This window comes from Centrocercus urophasianus, unplaced genomic scaffold (genome assembly GCF_019232065.1).
Source record: "Centrocercus urophasianus isolate 14NV4802_14NV808 unplaced genomic scaffold, USGS_Curo_1.0 seq_9, whole genome shotgun sequence".
Lineage (NCBI taxonomy): Eukaryota > Metazoa > Chordata > Aves > Galliformes > Phasianidae > Centrocercus > Centrocercus urophasianus.
In genome coordinates, this window is record NW_024885532.1 from 9,137,524 (window position 1) to 9,158,371 (window position 20,848).

Below are 20,848 nucleotides of genomic sequence, written 5' to 3' on the forward strand. Positions count from 1 at the left end.
CCCCCACCCCGCTCACTTGGGAGGGACGGAGACATCAGTTTTCTAATGGCTTGAATAGCTGTTCAGGTTCCCTGAGAGAGGCCCTAGGACCTGGGGTTTTGCTTTCCTCAAGATTCTCGAGCTTTTGTTCTGGCCACCAGTTAACTAATTTCTCTAACCTATCTGTTGTCAATCCATCCATCAAATTTCGTGGAATACCCTTTTTCCAACCCAGAGTCCAAAGTCCATTATGTTTATGAAAGATATTCTGCCTACCGGTCTTTACTGGCAATAAGGCCCTTCCAGACCCACTGAGCTTTGGGCTAGGTGGCCTGGGGGCAAGACTGGCTGTTGCAAGCCTTGCACTTCTTGGCTCGGATTTACTGGGAAAAGAAATCACCATCCCATATTTTCTTCCATAGTTAATTAACTCTTGGGCTACCTCCCCCCACGTCCATACTTTGCATCCTGACTGCAGATGGTTGGGGGTTACAGTTTTTTCTAACACTGCCCGTGTTCTTTCTCCCTGTGACATAGCTTGTATCCTAGCTTGTAATTGTATGCCTATGGGTTTCAGTGATTCCGGAAGCCCTCTAATAAAAGGGGTCATTCTCTCAGGATCAACGGGCATCATCATGGGCAGCTCATGATGCGGCTGCAGCTTTCTATCATACATCAGTTGGAGACAAGCAGCCCTTTGAACGCTCTCTACTAATTGGTCAGTAGTTCCAGTAATGGCAAGAGGGTCTCTCCGTTCTAAAGGGTTGAGACCACCTGCCCAATAGGCAGCCCTTTGCATTAATGACCAGGGAGCACGATTGTTATCAGTAGTTAAAAATACTCCTGGTCCCCAGTAACCTTCTGCTTCCTTTTCTGTTAACCGAATCTGGTCGCCACCAGTGAGACTCACCCTCCGTACATATTCTGATTCTGATTCCTTTGGAGAGCGGCTAAAGTCCCTTTTCAATTTTGTAAGCTTGGTGGCCGAGAAGGGAATTTCTTTAACATTCATTTGAGGATCTAGATCCTCGCTGTTATCGAAGGTATATTCTGTTTTTATCAAGGGACGCAATGGGGCTATTGGGATTTCTAATTTGTCTAGTCTTTCCTTTATTTCTTGTAGTTCTTCCTGAGGAAAAGTTTTTTTCTTGAGGCAAACCATGGGTGACAGTATCGTTAGTATCCTTACATGTTAACAGTTCTTTGAAAGCCATCTGCAACAAGGCCGAATTATGTTTCTCTCTTTCTAATTGTTCCTCGAGATTAACTATTTGATTCTGCAGAGTTTTTACCAATTCTTGTGTAACTCTAACCGATTCCTGTAGTGCTTCTATGGTTTAGAGTTCTGCCGAATGCTTTTCATTTTGGAACTCCACGGCAGCTTTTAAAGCAGCCCCGAGTACGGCACAAATAAATGAGTCCTTTTCCAGCTCGTGTACGAGCCTCATTCTGTAAGACACTAATACGGTCCGAAACACTCTGCAAATTATGCCAATTTTGGCGTGCCCAGTCCACCCCTGATGCAGAGGGACGAGCACCATGCTTTTCTAAAAGGTTAAATAACACATCTTCATTTTTCATACTGGCAATACTGTTACTCATTTCTTAATACGATGAAAGATCTATACTAAGGGAGGAGGAGGTACACATGTTCAATAGCTCAGTTACTCCTCACCACTCCTCCCAGGGAGATACACCACACCTAAACAAATGCAAATGCTCCAATCACTCCTCCCTTTTGTTGATGGGAGCACACAAAGACAAGAAGCTGGAACAAACTGTAAACACCACACCTAAGTTACAGTTCACTCCTTGCAATTCCAGGAGGTGCACACAACTCAAACCACTCCTCCCTTTCTTTGGGGGGAGCACAAAAAATGTGAAGCTAAAGCAACACTTTCTAGGTTTCAGTAGTTTAAATAAAACTTCTTGGAGAGGCACACATGTTTTAAGTCACAAAATATCACTTCAAATTTCGCACTTCAGTCACCAAATAACCAGAGAAGTCTTCCCGAGGAGGCACACATGTATTAATCAAAATGCAAATAGTCAAAATACGTCCTCGAGAGGTACACACATAAAAGGTAAAGTTTCAGAATATGGAGCGGTCTTCCTGGAGAAGGACTCACGTCTAAATTTTCAAAACTATCGCTCCTTGCAACTCCAGGAGGTGCACACAGAAAAAAAACTTTCAAACTATTATCTGGAATGACAACACTCTCACAGCAGGTATCCTGCCGACTACGCCAATAAAAATGTCTCACTTGAGAGAGGTGAAGGAATTAGTTTCCCAGACAAAGGATCTTACAATCTTTGCCCAGGACTTGCTTGGACTTGTTCATCTGTGTCCTTCAGACAAAGGATTTCACAATCCTTGCTGGGGACTTGTCTGGACTTGAACAAGTCCATCTGTGTCCCCAGCAAGCTTAGAGACACAGACATGTAAGATATTAAGAATAATATCTTACAACGTATTAACTTTAAGGCAGGATTTTTGGTATAATGTATGGAATAATATGAGTACATGTGTACAGTTTAGAAGGGGAATTGCTTTGTAATCTGAATATTTATCAGTAGATTTTTTAATTTGGGAGTTCCCTTTCTGTTTACCATCAGACAATTACAATTAATCATGTTCTTACCAGGCTACCAATAGTTCAGTAGCAATTGTCAATGCTCTTACCTAGCTGAAATGGTTCTAAAAATGTTGGCACTGTGTCCCATGTTGTGCTAAAATATGCCAGCCCAATTGTAAGACAAGAAAAATATCAGAGGGAAATTTAGAAATGGAACATAGAAATAATATTTCTTAGGATTTAAAGTAGAATCAAGGAAATCCATCTGTTGTCGTATTTTCTGAAATGCTATTTTTGTTTAAAAATCTGTTTAAATTTTAAGGGTATTATTCAGCTGGAAAAAGAATTGGCCAATTTAGGAGGGTCATGTGCAGCAGCTTTGATGAAGAAAGATCTAGCACTTCCTATTGGTAAGTCTGGCTCTGAGAACTTACTTCATTGTTTCAAGTTTTATTAATAAATGCTCTCTGTAAGTCCACATATTGCTTTTAATTAAGGATGATCATATACAATTGATTGTAAAACTGAATTAATCAACCAAGTTTTGTTTTTTTTTTTTTTTTTTAAATGTTGTTATCTGCTTAAGCTGTTATGGAGAGAATGGTTAAATCTAAACCAACTCACCCCAATCACAGGTGTAGTGTATCAGTGTACGAGCTATGTCCTACAGTTCTCTTGTGGTACTTCACAAATGTGCAGGTATCATATTTGTTTTTCCCTTTCACTATTTTTTTCTCCCTGCACTTCACACCTTTCTGAAAGAGCAACATCTGCAGCATTAAATTGTAAAATTTGAAATCATTTATTTAAAATTAAGAGTGGCTATTGTATTTGCAGACACTGCAACCTACACACTGCTATATTTTTTTTTGCAGTTATAAGAATATTGCATACTTCTCCGGCAGATGCAGCAAACAGAAATTTATGATAATCCAAATGCAAGGATAAATAAGAGTTTATGAAAATGAATGAATATGGAAACTGAGTTAGAATGTTTTAATGATACAACCATATTATGTATAATACTACTTAACCCAATTAACATTAATGTGTAGAAAAAACAGTTTCATAATCTGTAATAAGATATCTTTTGGATCATTTTAATTTAGGAGTGCAAATAAGAGCTCAGATTTTGTTAAGCAGACTGGCAGAGAAAAATATTTATTAATGAGCAGGAAGATAGTATTCGCTGTGTAGTTAGAACCACAAAACCTAATTTGATTTTTTTTTTTTTCAACCTGATATTTTGCTTGTGTATTTGAATGTGCAAATTTCTTACTTTGTTTTAGATATGCACCTCAACTGCACTGATAAATCTGTATTTCTCTCTCAAAAGTACAGGCAATTCTATAGTTTATTAAAAAGAGTGCCCTCTTCTGTTTTTCTCCAAGCAGCTGCATTATCTCTTACTTTTGTTGATTTCCCTAGTGTCCATTTATTGTGCTGTTTTCTTCTTCTATAAAACAAAGAGGCTGAACTTGAAATGCTTCCAGTATCACTTCCCAGTTTTTTTAATACTTCATTCTTATTTCAAAATAAGAATTTTTGTTTTTGTTTGTTTCTAATTTTGGTTGCCTAAAAGTATCAAATGTAGATGATGTGTAGAGTGTTCTTCCTGAAAACATAGAAATCAAAATTGAAATGAAACATACAGCCACGTCAGTTCTGCAGATTCAGCCGACTTATGAAGGGAATTGTGTGTGTGCTGCAGCAGAGGAAGGACAGGTGCAGATGTAGGATGGTTTTCTGATTACTAAAGTAATTGATGTAACACTATAAATGATATATCTCAGCACTTACATAACACCAGCTCAAGGACTTCAGTCAAGTCTGTTAGTATGGCTGACAGTACTGCAAAACTAATGACAAATAAGTGTGTAGAGTTTCTCTACAAGACCTCTATGAATAAACAGAACTGATAAGTTACAGACAGGAGTGGTTTGTCTTTTGTGATGGAAATTACTGTGCAGATTTTTAAAGATGATTTTCAGTTTTCTGTAATTTTACTTGGAAGAGTTTGAAGTGGCTCAGAATAAATTCTGCAGGAAAAGAGTTAAATGTGGTTTTCTAAGGCAACATTTAACTGCCTTAATATCAGACTGCTTTTTTGTAGGTAATGCATCTTCTACATTTTGCTGTCAGTGATGTCTTGAAAAATACTATATATTACTGCCATTGCTCATTTGCATAGCAGTTTGATTTTAAGAAAAACTTACGTAGTCATGTAAAAGACTGCACTGCAGTGCATACAAGAAGAAATAACTTTTATTTTAATTTTCATTCTCCATTTTAAAATTACAGTTTTACCTGTTTTATGTGCGAGTTTATACAGTTTGAAGAAATCAACAGAAGGAAAAGATTCACTCCAGAAGGGAATAAGCAAATTAAAATGCCTGTACTTTGGCAGTTAGAATTCAACTGAGTCTAAGCTGGCAGCTCTAACTTTTTTTAGAGATAATGTAGACATTGTCATGGTTCATGTCATCCTAGGATGAGTATCTGAAAAAAGAAGAAATTAATCACTGAGAAGAGGTGCCTGTTTTTCTTCTGTTTGTTATGTCTGGTAATACCTACATATTAGCTCGTTATCTCATGCTACACTGCACAAAAGTAGGTGAAGTAAATTCCTGCTCCATTTCCCTAATAATACTTAGGCCTCTGAATCCAAATAAGTGTTATTAAAGCCTGACAAAATTAAAGATTGAGAACCTTCACATATATCATGACAGAATTGTAAAAAAGAAGCAGAAAACACATAGTTGAAAATTCTCAAAAGATACATTTACGAGAGGTGCAAAGGGCATCATGGGAGTAAAAACAAAGTAAAATAAAAATATGTCTAGAAAATGTATATCAAGGAACATAGACAAGATGACTGAAGTGACTTCTAATCAGAGTTAAAAGTGTTACTGGCATCCTTATAGACCCTCTCATCTTTAGCGTTATTTACATGACTGCATTATTTTGTAAAGACTTTACTGAGGGAGGATGTCCTTCACAAAAAGGTATCTTGTCTTTTTATTAATTATTGTTGTGGATATTTTCTGAATACAGTTGGCCAGATACATGTTTAAATTTTAATCTGTAATAATTAAAAAAATTCATCATTATGAGTATACTCGAATATTGAGTCACCATGTTCACGAGGTAGTATTTCCTCCTTGCAAGTTCTTCAAGACTTAAATTTGAAAGATTTTCATCTCTTTCCAAGAGAAATCTGGTCCCTGATTGAGATCTAACCTAAGCAGCAATAGGGAATTGATCAATTTGTTATTGAATTATTAAACATTATTAGTTAATTGTTTGAAATTCTCTAGATGTGATCTGTGAGAGCAGAATTTCTATATATCTTCATTTCTTAAAATTTTAAAAATATCTTAGCTCTTGATTCATTCCTTTTCTCTTTCCTTACTAATAGAATTGCCTGACATGTTTTTGAGAAAGACTAGAAATATGGTAACTTTACCTGTTTGACTTTTCTGTTAAGACTATGTTTGGCAATTCTGGTCACTATGGAATCAGATTTTTGAGTGGCATATGTGAGAAAGAAAGACCATGTGATAGAATATAATTTATTTTAATGCTTTAGGTGTATTCATAATTTACCAAATTGTGCAGTTTATCAGGTTTTAAATACTTTTATTAGGGTAAGTTTTTACAGGGGAGCAGCTGGTGCATAGTTTTGAGTACCTCTTCCTGGCAATCAGCTTGACCTCCTAAAATCTTTTTCTAGAAGCATCTAGTTGCATCCAAAGATTTGCCATACATACTGTCTTGGAGATGAGATTATAATTACCAATTTTTAGTTTTGATTGTTTTATGTGTAATGTATATTGGTTATTTGCTTGTACACTGAACTACACAGTATTGCATGTTTGCTAAGCTTATAGAAGATAATAATCTTTAAGCAGCTGCTTAAACGATGCTACACATCTTCCTGCAAACTTAAATTTCATAGCATAAACTAGATAGAATTTAATTTCAGATTATTTAATATGTAGGTAAATGTCTGTATTATTGTTATGAAAAATGTGTGTTTATATTTTTACAGCAGGTAATGAATTTGAAGAAGACCTTGAGATTCTTGAGGAGGCTGCTTTACAGGTATACTGTTCCTTTTAACTCTTAGAGTAAATCTGCTTAGATAAAATGCATAAAATATCATATAGGAAATAAGATCACCTATATATTTCAAAAATAGATGTGTGTTAGGTTTTGCGGTTTAATAAATTTTAAATGTTACCAAAATAAACTTTTCACATATCTTTATAATGGCAGAAATAAAGTTACTTGAACGGTAATATTTATGAAGTCTCAAATAATATGACTGTAGTTATTCTGGATCGATGATGTGTTTTGGAGGTCGTGATAGCAGTTGCTGCTCATCAGTAGCTCCTTATTTTTGACCCTAGCTGATGATGAACAGTAAAAAAGTTTTCATTTTCTTTCTCTCCTAATCATTTTCAAGGCAACTGTACTGAAATTTACTTTTACTGTACTTGCTGGAAAAACATACTAGTGATACAGAATGACACTGTACTATAGGCCTTAGAATAGCAAAAAGAAAGTGTTGAGAAGGATGTTCTTGAAAGGAATATTTCTTATAGCAATCTGTTCTTGGATTTACAGTATTTAAATTCAAAAAGTGAACTAGGAGTATACATCCAAGTAAAGTGTTATGCATTTTCACTTGCTGTCCAATGCTCTGATATTTTATGTGTCTTCTCACCTTCTTCTCCTTCTTACAAAGAAGGGATTTCATTTAGTTTATCTAACCCAAAAGTATTTAAGATGTGTCTTATTGTAAGCTATTATCTCTAGCCTTTTATTTTCTTCGGAAAATTCTAATTTGTCACATTTTCAAAAGAGCTTTCTTCATTCTTCTTCTGGCCATAACTCAACTGGTAAGGATACTCTTTGCATGAAAGTTCATATTGCCATGATCTTTCTTGCAGAAATTCTTCCTCAGCTCAAGCAAATTTAATCTCTTTTGACATAAGATACTGACAATGTTTTCTAGACTGAGCAGATAATACTTTTGACACCATTTATTAGTATTATCAAGGTTGAGTGGGTAAAACCAGTGCTAGGAACTGACTTCTTCATGTATTTATTTATTTTTAAAACTGTCATTGAAGTAGTTTATCCATTTAGCTTCTCCTTAAATGGTTTTTAATCCGTCAAATGTCTGTGCCAATAGTGTTAAGTTATGGAAAAGCCTCTACATGTAAGATACTAAAAGACACTCTTTTATCTCTCTACCCTTTCACTCCACCTCAATTCCTGCAAAAAAAAAAAAAAAAAAGGTGTGCAAATCTCATTCTGGAATACTTGGAAAAGGGTTGGCACTATCTCACTCACCAACAATATTGGAAGCTCTTGAAGGAAGTCTTCCACTGCAAGTACAAAGCAATGAGCAGTCTTTTCTGGAGGATTTCATTGCTTGTGTACCAGGATCAAGTGGTGGACGACTTGCCAGGTAACAGTTTGTGTTACTGTAATGAATAAACCCAAGTTGTAATGACTTCTGCAGCAAATTAGAAATTTTCTATTTATGTGTTAAATTTTTTAAAAATTTCCAGTGTTCTTTGTGTGTATACCAGCAGCTGTGTAGCTTTAATTATTATGTCAAATATTAAGTAAAGGTGTTTGTGATGTTTTTATTCATACATAGGATAAAATACATACATTTCATAGCTGGGTGTCATATTTATGCAGAACAATAATTTATTTTTTGAGAGGCTACAAGAGACTTTAATGTGTTTGTCTTTGCTGTAGGTGGCTTCAGCCAGATTCATATGCCGATCCTCAAAAGACATCACTGATTTTGAATAAGGATGATATTCGCTGTGGTTGGCCAACTGTTATTACAGTACAAACAAAAGACCAGTATGGGGACGTTGTTCATGTTCCTAATATGAAGGTAATTATTGAAATCTTGGTTGTTCATAAACTTCATTGTAATTTTGTTTAATATTTGTTAGAGATACTCCACAAAATACTCTTACACACAGCAGAAACTGGTACTTTTAAATTCAGTGAAATCAGACTTATTTTTAACATTCAAATCCACAGAATTACCAAATTCTGTATTACATGAGTGCCATGTCATGTAACGCAAATCTTGGCTGTTATAAATGTATAGTAGTGGAAATAGCCAGTTGTAGACTGGTATTGTACAGAGTGGCACAAATCCACTTTTTATTTACAAGCCAGTAGAGAGTATTATAAAATGAATAAATGTGATGGAAAAATGAATCATAAGCACATTGAACCGTTTTATAGTTGCATTAACATAGAACAGAACCTCCTTCTCTCAAATATTTCGTAGTTCCTGTAGTTTTTGAAAATAATAATAATAAAAAATCTCAGATTCTTGCTTCATCCTCTTTAGTTAAATCACAGTTGTTTTTTTTTCTGTTACTGAATTAGTAGAAGTTTTCAAAATGGCCACAGATACAATAAACTCTATCAGTCTTTGGATTAGAAACTATAGGATATGCGTGAAAGTTGGCAATTACATTTGAGGTAATGAAGCACGTAAAGAAAACAAATTGAACACAAGATTTTATTCACCTAATTTCAAGAAAATAGGTTACTACTATGTTTTAAAATCCACTGTGTTCTGACAGTACTTTTGAAGTTTTGATTTTATCAACTGTAGAAGTAAATTACCTTAAGAAAGGTAAAGTCCCTTTTATAAGAACTCTCAAATCTAGTCTTTGTGTATGATATGTTATTTTTCAGTGAAATGTAAACTCATTAGCAAATATTGACTTACAAATATCAGCTTAGTAAGAAGCACAAACATAATTTAAATGTGTAGTTACTAACCTTAATTCTTGACAGAGGTAGTAGAAAGCTTCTAGTGATTCTTCTGTGAATCAGGAAAATGATATATGAAAATATACACATCAAAATATTTACTGTATTTGTTACTTAATTGCTATTTTTGTACAGAAATGTAATATAAAGTAACAGAAATCTTAACCATTCCTTTGGACTCATTCAGTGCTCAATAAACTGATGTAACTTCCAGTAAATTAGGTCAAATTTTGATAATAGCATAAGAAATCTGCAGCAATTAAACACACTTTATTGCAGTTCTAGGATGAATAATGCATGAAATTTACTCTCCAGATAGTCTCTTCCTTCCTAGAAAACTGAACTCAACTGACTCTTTGTTACCTGCACGAGTAGAAGTCTGTGGTCTGACCTCTGGTAAAGAAAGTCAGGGAAAATCTGAATTGAAGGGCACAGTTAAATGTCCTGCACTGATATAGAACAGTAGCAGAGCTAGCCAAGATCCAATTTTATTTTCACAGATCCAGATCTAGGAGTCCATGATGATTCTCTCTGAAACCTGTGCCAGTATGGTATTTGTAGCATTTTATGTTGTGGGAAAACTTAGCTAATATATCAGAATATACTCTACTGCTTGGGAAGTACTGTGCAACTCTTATACGTAATACTAGACTTTACCAATTATGTACACAGTTACTAGGTGCTTCTCTCCTGTATGTTTACATACTCAGATTTTCCATTTAGATGTTGTTCTTGGCTTTGCAAAAGTGTAGCTGCATACTTTTTTGACATAGCAGGATTTGTAGTGAGTGCTTTAAGTACTCTGTCACTGGGCTTTTATCAGATCTGTAAAATTGTGTGGGTACTTTTTTTTTCCTCTAATTCATCTCTTAAATTCCATATCTGATTGCAGGTAGAAGTCAAAGCTATTCCTGTTTCTCAGAAAAAAACATCCTTGCAACAAGAGCAAGTTAAAAAGGTACAACGGATACCTGGGAGTCCTGCTGCCTCTGCTTCCCCTAGCACTGATATGACTTTTGGAGGTCTTCCTTCACCAAAGCTTGATTCTTCATATGAGCCAATGATAGTAAAAGAAGCTCGATATATTGCCATTACAATGATGAAGGTAAATTACTGTTAATTTAAAGAGATAGCTAGAAAATCCAGTATTCAAAGTGGGTAAAAGTATTCAAAGAGGATTGAAAAAAGTATGATTCCATTTGTTCACAGGCTAAAAATGCACTAGTTATAAATTATTGTAATTGTATTTATTAAGTTCAGCAGAAAACTAAGTGCATTGAGGAGGCCAATTGCCTGAACTCTAAAGCATAAATAAACTGAATGAAAATTTAAGAAGAAAAGTTGTGTACTTTGATTGTGATTATGCTGATTAACAAAATAGCCTGAGTCAGAGGAGAAATTAAATTAACTGTTTGGTTTTTTTTTTTAGATTAGTGTTCTGCTGGCTTACTAGTCTTAGAATAGATATAGAATCATAGAATCCTTAGAGTTGGAAAGGACATCTGGGGACCATCTAGTCCAACTCCCCTGCAATGAATAGGCACCCCACATCTAGATTAGTCTGCCCAGGGCCTTATTCAGCCTCTCCTTGATAAAGTCTCCAGGGTCAGGGCATTAACCACATCACTAGGTAACCTGTTCCGTGGAGTGCCTCACCACCCTCACAACATATTGTCACACTCATGGGAGATTTTGGAGAAGTTAAAGTAACTCTTCTTATTGTTGCGCAGTAGAAGGATATGGAATAGTGAACACAGCATGTAAAAAGGAAAATATTGGTTACATACTAGGAAAGGAGAAAAAAAATACACAGTGAGAGTTCTCACAGAATCACAGAATCACAGAATTGTAGGGGTTGGAAGGGACCTCCAGAGATCATCGAGTCCAACCCCCCTGCCAAAGCAGGTTCCCTACAGCAGGTCGCACAGGTAGGCATCCAGGCAGGTCTTGAACATCTCAAGAGAAGGAGACTCCACCACCTCCCTGGGCAGCCTGTTCCAGTGCTCCGTCACCTCACTGTAAAGAAGTTCTTGTGCACATTTGTGTGGAACTTCCTATGCTGCAGTTTCCGGCCGTTTCCCCTTGTCCTGTCTCCACTCACCACTGAAAAGAGTCCGGCCTCGCCATTCTGCCCCCCACACCTTAGATACTTATAGAGCTGGATCAGGTCCCCTCTCAGTCTTCTTTTCTCAAGGCTGAACAGACCCAGTTCACTGAGCCTTTCTTCATAAGAGAGATGCTCCAGGCCCCTCACCATCTTTGTGGCCCTCCGCTGGACATTTTCAAACATTGAAACACTCTTCCTGGAGGGGTGGTAAAATCTCTGCCTCTTGAGGTACTCAAAACTCAACTGTTCATGCACTTGAACAAGCTGAACTAATCCGGAAGTTAGAATTACTGTGAGGATTGCTCAGTTTTGTGCAGGAGGTGAACTCAATTTGCATACAGAGGTCTCTTCAAATATAAATTATTATATAAATATATGATATTCCCTCTTTGTATCATGTGAGAGCGATACTGTGATATTATGACAGCACAAACTTAGACTGTCTTAAATAGTTACGGTGCTGTATCCCTTAGATACTGTAAGGGTTCAACAACAAACATGAGATCAAACTTACCTAATAGAAATTTAGAGGTAAATTAAAAATAATTTAAAAGCTTTTCATTCAACTTAGAGTAGAAGAGCTTCAAAGACATAACTGCGAACAAAGCATTAGTTAGCAATGTGTACTTTTGTTAACGAAAATGTAAATATAATTGTTTCATTTGTATATACATTATATACATGTTTGTTTCTCTCGCTGTGATATGCAGTTGATTTCTGTTTCTCTGTTCAGTGCTTCTGGAAGTGTAAAGTTTGATTTTTTTGTTTGCTGAGAAAATACTCTGCTTTCTTTTATTCAGCATAATAATATAATTGGTTACTGTTGATTTCACATTCATCTAATTTCATTTGTTTGTAGGCATATGAAAATTATTCTTTTGAAGAACTGCGCTTTGCTTCACCAACACCAAAGAGGTAAGCATTTAAGAATTACTTTTTACTAGAGACTAAAATTAAGAGGGCCTGTCTCTTTTCTGTACATGTAGACTTCCAAGCCTTTACTGTGTAGAATGTATCATATTTTCATAAATTTAGGGACTTTTTAAAATCTTATCTAGTATTTTTATCTACTCTCTGAATATGATCTTATATCATCTGTTACAAAAACATGCTGTTGAGGGTTGTGGCTTCAAAATAAATAATATTAGTTTATTACATTAAATAGGTAGGTAGGTCATGTGAAAGAAAAAAAAAAGCGTGGTTTCTAAACTTAGTATTGCAGATGTTTTTAAGGCAGTAGTTGTTTGATGATTTCATTTGTTTTGTTTGTGCCTAGACCCAGTGAAAACATGCTGATCAGAGTCAATAATGATGGTACATACTGTGCAAACTGGACTCCCGGAGCTGTTGGTCTCTATACTGTTCACGTTACTATAGATGGCATTGAAATAGGTATATAATTTTCCCTAACCGTAAGAAAAAAATAATTGTGTATCCAATTTGAATGCCAAAAAAAACATGTTTTGGTGCCCATAAGATTTAATATAAAGTTTGTAACAAAAGCAAGTAACCAAGTTTTGATTCAAACCCTGCTGTTGAAATCTTCATTTCTCAAAAGAATAAATGACCATAGCTATTCTCTTATTGGAATAAGGTCATATTATTTCTCAAAGTTATATCCATCTGTTAGTAAGATCTAAGTGTTTCTTTACATGTATTTTTCTTTGTGATCTGAGAATTTTACTCTCTTGAGATATTTTCCGGCACCTTGTGCTTTTGTCAGTATTGGAAACTAAAGATGCTGATTTATTTATATGTATATATGGGCCTTTTATGTAGGCCTTTTCTTTTTGTGTAACTTGGTTTCTAAGGCTACTATCTGCTTCTCAAATTTTACAGTTTCATCTGAAGCGTGCATAAGCATTGCCTGTCCAGAAGCTTTTACTTAGCACGCCTCAAACACATAACTCTGTCTTCATTGGTCCTTGAAAACATTAATAGGATACAAAATTACCTAATAGCGCTATAGACACAATCTGTGACAGATGCCTGAAAAGAACATAAAGTTCTTTGTCTGTGAATTTTCATGTGACAGTGTAAATGTTGAGAAAATAACATATCATTAAGTACCTGCAAGTGCCATTTGTGAAACAGCTGAGTGGTTCTTTTGCATGCTCTGCAGGTACTGTTTGACTGATATTTCCTGTATTTTTAATTTTTTTATAACTTAGTCTTTGTTTGTTTATAGATGCTGGGCTAGAAGTAAAAGTAAAAGATCCTCCAAAGGGAATGATACCGCCTGGAACCCAACTTATTAAACCAAAGGCAGAGCCTCAGCCAAACAAGGTTTGGAGAACTAAATAAACTCTCCCCCCAAAATAGTTGCGTATGGGTGGCATTTTCTTGTTGTTTAATGCATACAGTAGTGGAGGACATAAGCCTATTTGAAATCACCTGAATGTGCTGAAGAGAATGAAATGAATATACTGAAAAAAAATGAAATTTGCTCATCCCATTTCCTTTCTGTATATCCATTGGTAGAACTGTTAGAAACAATATGGAGAGTGCTCTTCTCTTGGTTTGTCAAACAAATACTGTGCAACCATTATGAAAACAACAGACTGCATTTTAGACTAGATTTGATACTGTGCTAAGATACAGGGTGTAAAAAGGGTTTTACAAAGGTTGTTTTCTGCTAAGGTTCTTTTGTTAGTCAACATAAAAATTGTAAATTAATTTATTATTGTCTCCCTTTATCAGAATGTCTTTTTTAAAAGATGTTATCCTTTCTGTAGCATTTGACTTTACAATTCCACCTTATTGTTCTACCCCGAAGGACTAAAGTAGACACAAAGAACAGGGGAAAGCTTAAAGATGATGTTGCACTGCTGAGAAAGTGCCAGATAAGGGAAATATTCTCCACTTCCTCTTTGATGCTCAGAAAGAGATTTTGAGCAAGACGCTTGAATAAACTTATATCAAAAGATACAAAATACTGAAATGACATGAATTTACCCTTCCTTGTGTTACTAGAAGAGCGAAAGTGGGTTCTTCTCCTCTGTTTAGAAGTATTTAATTACAAAAAGTGTCCTTCATTGATCTCTAGTGCATCTTGATTTTTTCCAGCTTTCTGAGTATTCTAATGACAGTACTTTTTTCATGCAGCTCCAGTCTGTAAATGCATCATTTAGTGTCCACTTTGGCCACTAAAGAGATTCTTTTTCCTGCACTGCCACTTTAAAATAAAAATAATAGAGTTACTTATATTTTCCACAAAATGTTTTATTCCTCATTGCTTTTTTCAAAAGGTACCTCTAGGCTATTTCCCTTCTCATCCTTAGGAATAGTGCCTCATGAGTTTCTAGTAATTTTGTTATTTATTGTCTTAATCGATCATTATCTTAATTAAAACTTCTTGTTGGGTGAGGTTCATCTCACAGAACTGTATGGTATTTCCACCCGAGCCATATGCTGTTTACAGTCTTCCTTTCTTTTCAGTTTTTACATTCTCATTTGAGATGACTGGTTTATATATAACAACTACTTTTCTCTAAGTAATGGTAGTCATGACAGTTAAAACAAATAAAGAGTTAAGCTGCTGATGTTAAAAGGCAGTAGTTCATGTTTATTCATCTCTCTGCGTTGGTACTCTTTGTTCTTATCCAATTTGCAGCCTCTTTGAAAGAGGAGCTGTCTTTCTGCCCTGTGTCTGTTCAGCTTTTGTCTACCCTAGGATTCACTGGTGTTGCAGAAGTATGTTAGATTTTTCAGTCTTTAAATTTTATATTCTTTTTCTTCTGCATCGTAATTGTATAATAAACCAGGGTGGAATATCTCTCTATGTATGAACAGTAGTATTACAAATAATTCAGAAATATAATATTGTGCTGTGCTCCATGCTTCTGAATACAAGAATGCAGATTAAATATGTATACCAGAAATGTTCCAATATACTGAATTCCATTTCACTGAGAAAGGTGGGTTACTTAGACATAAAAAGCTTCTTTTTCCCAGACCTAGATTTCAAGTAATTGTTATCAGTCAGCGGTGTCAGTATATTCTCAGTAGTAATCTGTTCTCAGAGAGAAACAATGAAGTGTCTTCATTGAAGCAGTTTTGAATTCCAGTTTTGAAACCAGGCCTAATTGAATCTCAAGTGTAAAATGTACACCATACTACAAATTTGTACTGATTTCTTCTTTCTTTGTTAATTGAAGTAAGATGAGAATCTGACTTTCCTGCCCATCAAAACTAGTAAAGGAGGTTATCGTAGTACCCTGTGTTGAGTCTAGAGTGTATGAACAGTAAGTCTTCTTATAGGCTGTGAAATTTAGATTAATTGATTTGTAGAAAATCCCATTCTACAAACTACTTGAAAAACTGTCTGTTGTGTAATTCTGGGTAGTTCTTGTTCAGTTGAATTGGAAAGGGCAAGACCATTAACAATATGATTAGATTATGATGAATTTTAATGGCTTCTACTGTCCTTACATTACTGAAAAAGAAACTAGCATCACTCGGAGAGAGAAAAAAAAAACAAACTTTGAACAGGAGTGTTGTTTAGCACTTTGTAAAGGTTGTAAATTCTATACAACACATATTCCTTTGCTGCAAGAAGTACTTCTTCTCAAATTCACCAAATAAGAAATCTCAGTAATAACGTGAGACTCTTTGTAACTCTTTGCAAAGTGCTGTGAATTTTAGAAGGTGTGTGTCATAGAATGACAGAATCACGGAATCACGAAAGACCTTAAAAATCGTCAAGTCCAACTGCAACCTGACCATACTAACCTAACTGACCTAACTCAAACAACCCTTCGCTAAATCATGTCTGTGAGCACCACATCCAGATGGTTTTTAAACACATTCAGGGATGGTGACTCAACCACCTCACGGAGGAGCCTATTTCAATGCTTAACAATCCATTGTGTAAAGAAGTGTTTCCTGATATCCAACCTAAACCTCCCCTGGCACAACTTCAGGCCATTTCTCCTCGTCCTCTCACCTGCCACCTGTGAGAAGAGACCAACCCTGCTCTCACTGCAATCACCTTTCAGGTATTGGAAAAGAGCAATAACGTCTCCCTCAGCCTCCTCTTTCCCAGACTAAACAGCCCCAGTTTCTTCAGTCTCTCCTTGTAGGGCATATTCTCGAAGCCCTTCACAAGCCTTGTTGCCCTTCTTTGTACTTGCTCCAACACCTCAATGTCCTTTCTGTACTGAGGTGCCCGAAACTGAACACAGTACGTGAGGTGAGGCTTCACCAGTGCCAAGTACAGGGGCAGGATGACTTTCCCTAGTCCTCCTCACCACACCATTTCTGATACAAGCCAGGATGCCATCGGCCTTCTTGGGCACCTGGGCACACTGCTAGATCATGTTCAGCTAACTCAAGGTCCCTAGTTGCTGTGCCTTTCTGCATTAATCACCTTTGGTCAGAGCCCACTTAGTGCATGCTCTGTGGAAGAAGTGTCTTGGGCAGTGTTTCACTAGAAGAAAGACATTGAGGCCCTGGAGCGTGTCCAGAGAAGGGCAACGAAACTGGTGAGGGGTCTGGAGCAAAAGTCTTACGAGGAGCGGCTGAGGGAGCTGGGATTGTTCAGTCTGGAGAAGAGGAGGCTATGGGGAGACCTCATTGCACTCTACAACTTCCTGAAGGGAGGTTGTGGTGCAAAAGGGTCTGGCCTCTTCTCCCAGGCAAATACTAGGACCCGAGGAAATGGCAAGAAGTTATACCAGAGGAAGTTTAGGTTGGACATTAGGAGAAACTTTTTCTCTCAAAGGGTGGTCAGGCACTGGAATGGCTGCCCAGGGAGGTGGTGGAGTCGCCGTCCCTGGCAGTGTTCAAGAGGCGCCTGGATGAGGAGCTACGAGAGATGGTTTAGTAGCTTGTTGCACTGATAGGAATGGGAGGGTGGTTGGACTGGATGATCTTGCAGGTCGTTTCCAACCTTGTGATTCTGTGACTAGTAAGTTACTGAGCTGTTATGCTGTAGGGAAATATTCCAAGCAGAGAAGTGCTGTATCAGAAGCAAGACTCATACAATTAAGTTGGTTGTTCTTGTACGAAATAAGCATAAGATAACTTTTCTGCTTTTGCTATGTTGCCTATCCACAGATGTGATCCCTGTGCTTGCAGTTACAGTTTGAATTTTTCTATTAAATGGCAACTGCTTCAAGGGCAAAAAATGCTCTTTCTGGGCCTTTTTGTGTCCAAGACCTGTGTGTGAATTTTCCTTCTTCTAAAAAAAAACTTTTAATGAAAGCTCTAGCTAGCCCATCATATAATTTTCTGATGATACATTTAGGGGTAATAGTGTAAAAATTAGGTTCCCCTAATTTGCAAGGCTTTGTTTATAGGTTTCTCTATGTCGAGAAATGTCATGGTTTTATGGTTTTTGTTTTTTCGGGTTTCAGTATTCCACATCTGTTCTATTTTTACAAGTAATGGAATAGCATAATCTAATTTTATTGAAAATGACACCTACAGAGATCTTCAAGTCCAATGCCCGATCCCTTCAGGGCTATCCAGAAATTAAAGCATAGTACTAAGGGCATAGTCCAAATGCCTCTTGAACACTGACAGGTGTGAGGAAATCAACCATTTCTCCAGGAAGCCTGTTCCAGTGTTCGACCATCCTCACATTAAAGTTTTTCCTAATGATACCTCCCCTGGCACAGCTCTCTGCTGTTCACACATGTTATGTCATCAGTTGCCAGTGAGATGAGACCTACACCTGTCTCTTTGCTTCCCTTCCTCAGGAAGTTTAGAGACCGGTGAGGTGACCACTCAGACTCTTTTTCTCTAAACTATGCAAAAACATTTACATTATTTTTGTTTAAAATAAGTAGTGATAATAACAATAACTCTTTTAGTATATACAATTTCTTAAATATTTCTTTAGAGCAAAAAAAGCAATTTATGCACTTGATTATTACCTTTCTTTTTTTTTTTCTGAGTTGATTCCTTACCATTCTGTGATTTATGCTAATTTAAAGATCGAGTTTGTACTTCGGTTAATAAGCTTCTCAATGTTGAGTTTGAAAATAGCCTTCAAAGGAAGATTTTGTACAATGCAGACACATACACGCATTTCTTAAGCCATCTTTTTGGTTTCTGATTTTAAGTTGTTTGTTCTTCTTTGGGTGAATTACCTGATATATGCTTGAAAGCCAAAAAAAAAAAAAAAAAAAAAAAAGAGCAAATATCTGGGAGATTTTGTGGGCTGTAGTAAATCAAACTAATAACATAGTGTCTCATCTAACTTTCATGTGAATAAGAAAGAAATTATTCAAAAACTGCTTCAGAAATAAGTAGAAATGACTGCTCTTTTGCTGTTTACAAAAAGCTATTTAAGCTATTTACTAAGGCAAGTATCCATATGTTTGCCAAAATGCTGACCAATGTTATGGTAGTGGCAAATAAGAGCAGGTAATCTTCAGTTAGTCAGTTAATGGAAACACTGTTAAGACGAAAGCCTGTCCTTTGGAACTCACATGAATGCATAAATTGTAGGTGAGCAGTAAAAAGAATCAGAAGCTTGTACTTACCATTGTCTGATGTAACAAATTTCTCAGTGATTGAGTCAATTTGTTTCTTGACCTATTTTCAAAAAGTTGTTTTGTTTTGTTATAGTTTGAAAAAGAAAAAAAGTGTGAAATCATGCACAGCAGCCATGGGAAACTAGCAACAAACTGTAACTCTGCCATCTTGTCACTAGCATTTCAGAATCTGTTAAACCTATTTCTTTTTACTCTGAGATCTCTGTTCCAATTTTTTCTTCCTTACTGTCTTCCATTGCTTCTCTTAGGTTCGCAAATTTGTGGCCAAGGACAGTGCAGGGCTTCGTATCCGTAGCCACCCTTCCCTTCAGAGTGAGCAGATAGGCATAGTGAAAGTCAATGGATCCATCACTTTCATTGACGAGGTAATTAATAAGAAATTTCTATTGAAAATTGGGCTAAGATGTAAAGTTAATCTATGCAAATAATGTTGTTGTTTTTCATGTCTAGATGTTGACAGGTACAACTTGAGTACGTAAGAGTATAAATTGCAAAAATCTAAATATTCACCAATTTAATTTTTTTGAACTGTCATTTTCTTTTTATTTCCTTACTTGAAAATCTGTTTAACAGTCATTGTGATACCAGGAAATAAAATTCCTGGAGTTCATCTCCCAGTAATATCTAAGTATTTAGTTGTTCATGACCTACTATTTCAGCTCTACATAAAAATTCAAAGATATAGGTATAATTTTCATTATATTCTTCATTTACACTTTCACAAGATCAGTATTGTATTAGACTACTTTGCATGTATAACTTCCTGTGTAACTTCATATGCAAGGAATATTTTTGCAATTTACTAAGTTAATTCATCAGTAAAAAAGTGGAAAGTGGGGAACAGTAAGCTTAAAAAGGCCTGGCTTTCTTTGCTCTTTTCTCTCAAAGCAAATCTTATTGTTGCATTGTCTGATTTTAAATTTATCTTTGCATCTTGCCTTCTGGAAATATATGACTCTCATTACTTTGAAATTCAGATTTGCTCAATATTCCTGTCTGCCTCTTTTTATATTCTGTCAATGCAGTGAAGATAATTACTTCCTTGCTATTGCTGTTTGTCTAATATCTGTTAATCCTTAGCCACAGAATAGTTACAGGAGGGCATGGCTCGTTTTTGTTGCTTGTTTCCCATAGATCCACAATGATGATGGTGTTTGGCTGAGGCTGAATGATGAGACAATAAAGAAGTATGTTCCTAACATGAATGGTTACACTGAAGCCTGGTGTCTCTCTTTTAACCAGCATCTTGGCAAGAGCCTTCTGGTACCTGTTGACGTAAGTAAAAGGTGCCTTTGAAAAATATCCAAAGTACACTCTATCCTCATTACAAGACTTTCTTTAATTAAGGCTGCAAGTGAGTCCTGAGGTAAAAGAATATTTTAATTACTAAATACTGTCTTACATGTGTTTCCATTTTTGAGGGCTGTTATGTAATGAGGGTGGAGTGTAGAAATGTGCAAGGCTTTTTATGTTGAACTCTTATCTTAAAGGATATGTGAAAGTGGAAAGACCGCTGCAGTAGTCTTAAAATGTGTAATTGTTAGATTATGCACCAGGTGCTTTCAGTGCAACACTTCATTGTCCGTAAAGTGGCCCAATAATGTGGTGATTTCTGCAGAGGCTTCCAGCCTACAGTTGATGCTGTTGTTTCAGTTTTATTAAAAAAATGTCACATTCTTTCATCTTTATTATTTTTCATTGATATTTTTCATAAATTTTTTTTGAATCCTTGAGTTATAGATTATTAGTTAATCAAAGAATCAGAACATAAGGCTCACTAAGAAGTAGGATTTATAATAAAAGCAAGCAAAGCGTAATTTATCTGGATAACTTTAATAGTGAACACAATCACTACAGTT

At 36.0% G+C, this 20,848-nt stretch overlaps 1 protein-coding gene across 7 annotated transcripts in view; it reads left to right on the forward strand.

The window, feature by feature from the left end:
* Positions 1 to 20,848, forward strand: part of MYCBP2 (MYC binding protein 2) — a 212,535-nt gene that overhangs the window by 122,796 nt on the left and 68,891 nt on the right. For all 7 annotated transcript variants that reach the window (XM_042839182.1, XM_042839183.1, XM_042839184.1 and 4 more), the window contains exons 43-52: positions 2,878 to 2,965; positions 6,607 to 6,659; positions 7,862 to 8,034; positions 8,334 to 8,478; positions 10,273 to 10,485; positions 12,347 to 12,402; positions 12,764 to 12,879; positions 13,676 to 13,773; positions 19,238 to 19,354; positions 20,124 to 20,264. In XM_042839182.1, the coding sequence (XP_042695116.1) occupies positions 2,878 to 2,965; positions 6,607 to 6,659; positions 7,862 to 8,034; positions 8,334 to 8,478; positions 10,273 to 10,485; positions 12,347 to 12,402; positions 12,764 to 12,879; positions 13,676 to 13,773; positions 19,238 to 19,354; positions 20,124 to 20,264 (1,200 nt within the window). The remainder of the gene's footprint in view (positions 1 to 2,877; positions 2,966 to 6,606; positions 6,660 to 7,861; positions 8,035 to 8,333; positions 8,479 to 10,272; positions 10,486 to 12,346; positions 12,403 to 12,763; positions 12,880 to 13,675; positions 13,774 to 19,237; positions 19,355 to 20,123; positions 20,265 to 20,848) is intronic.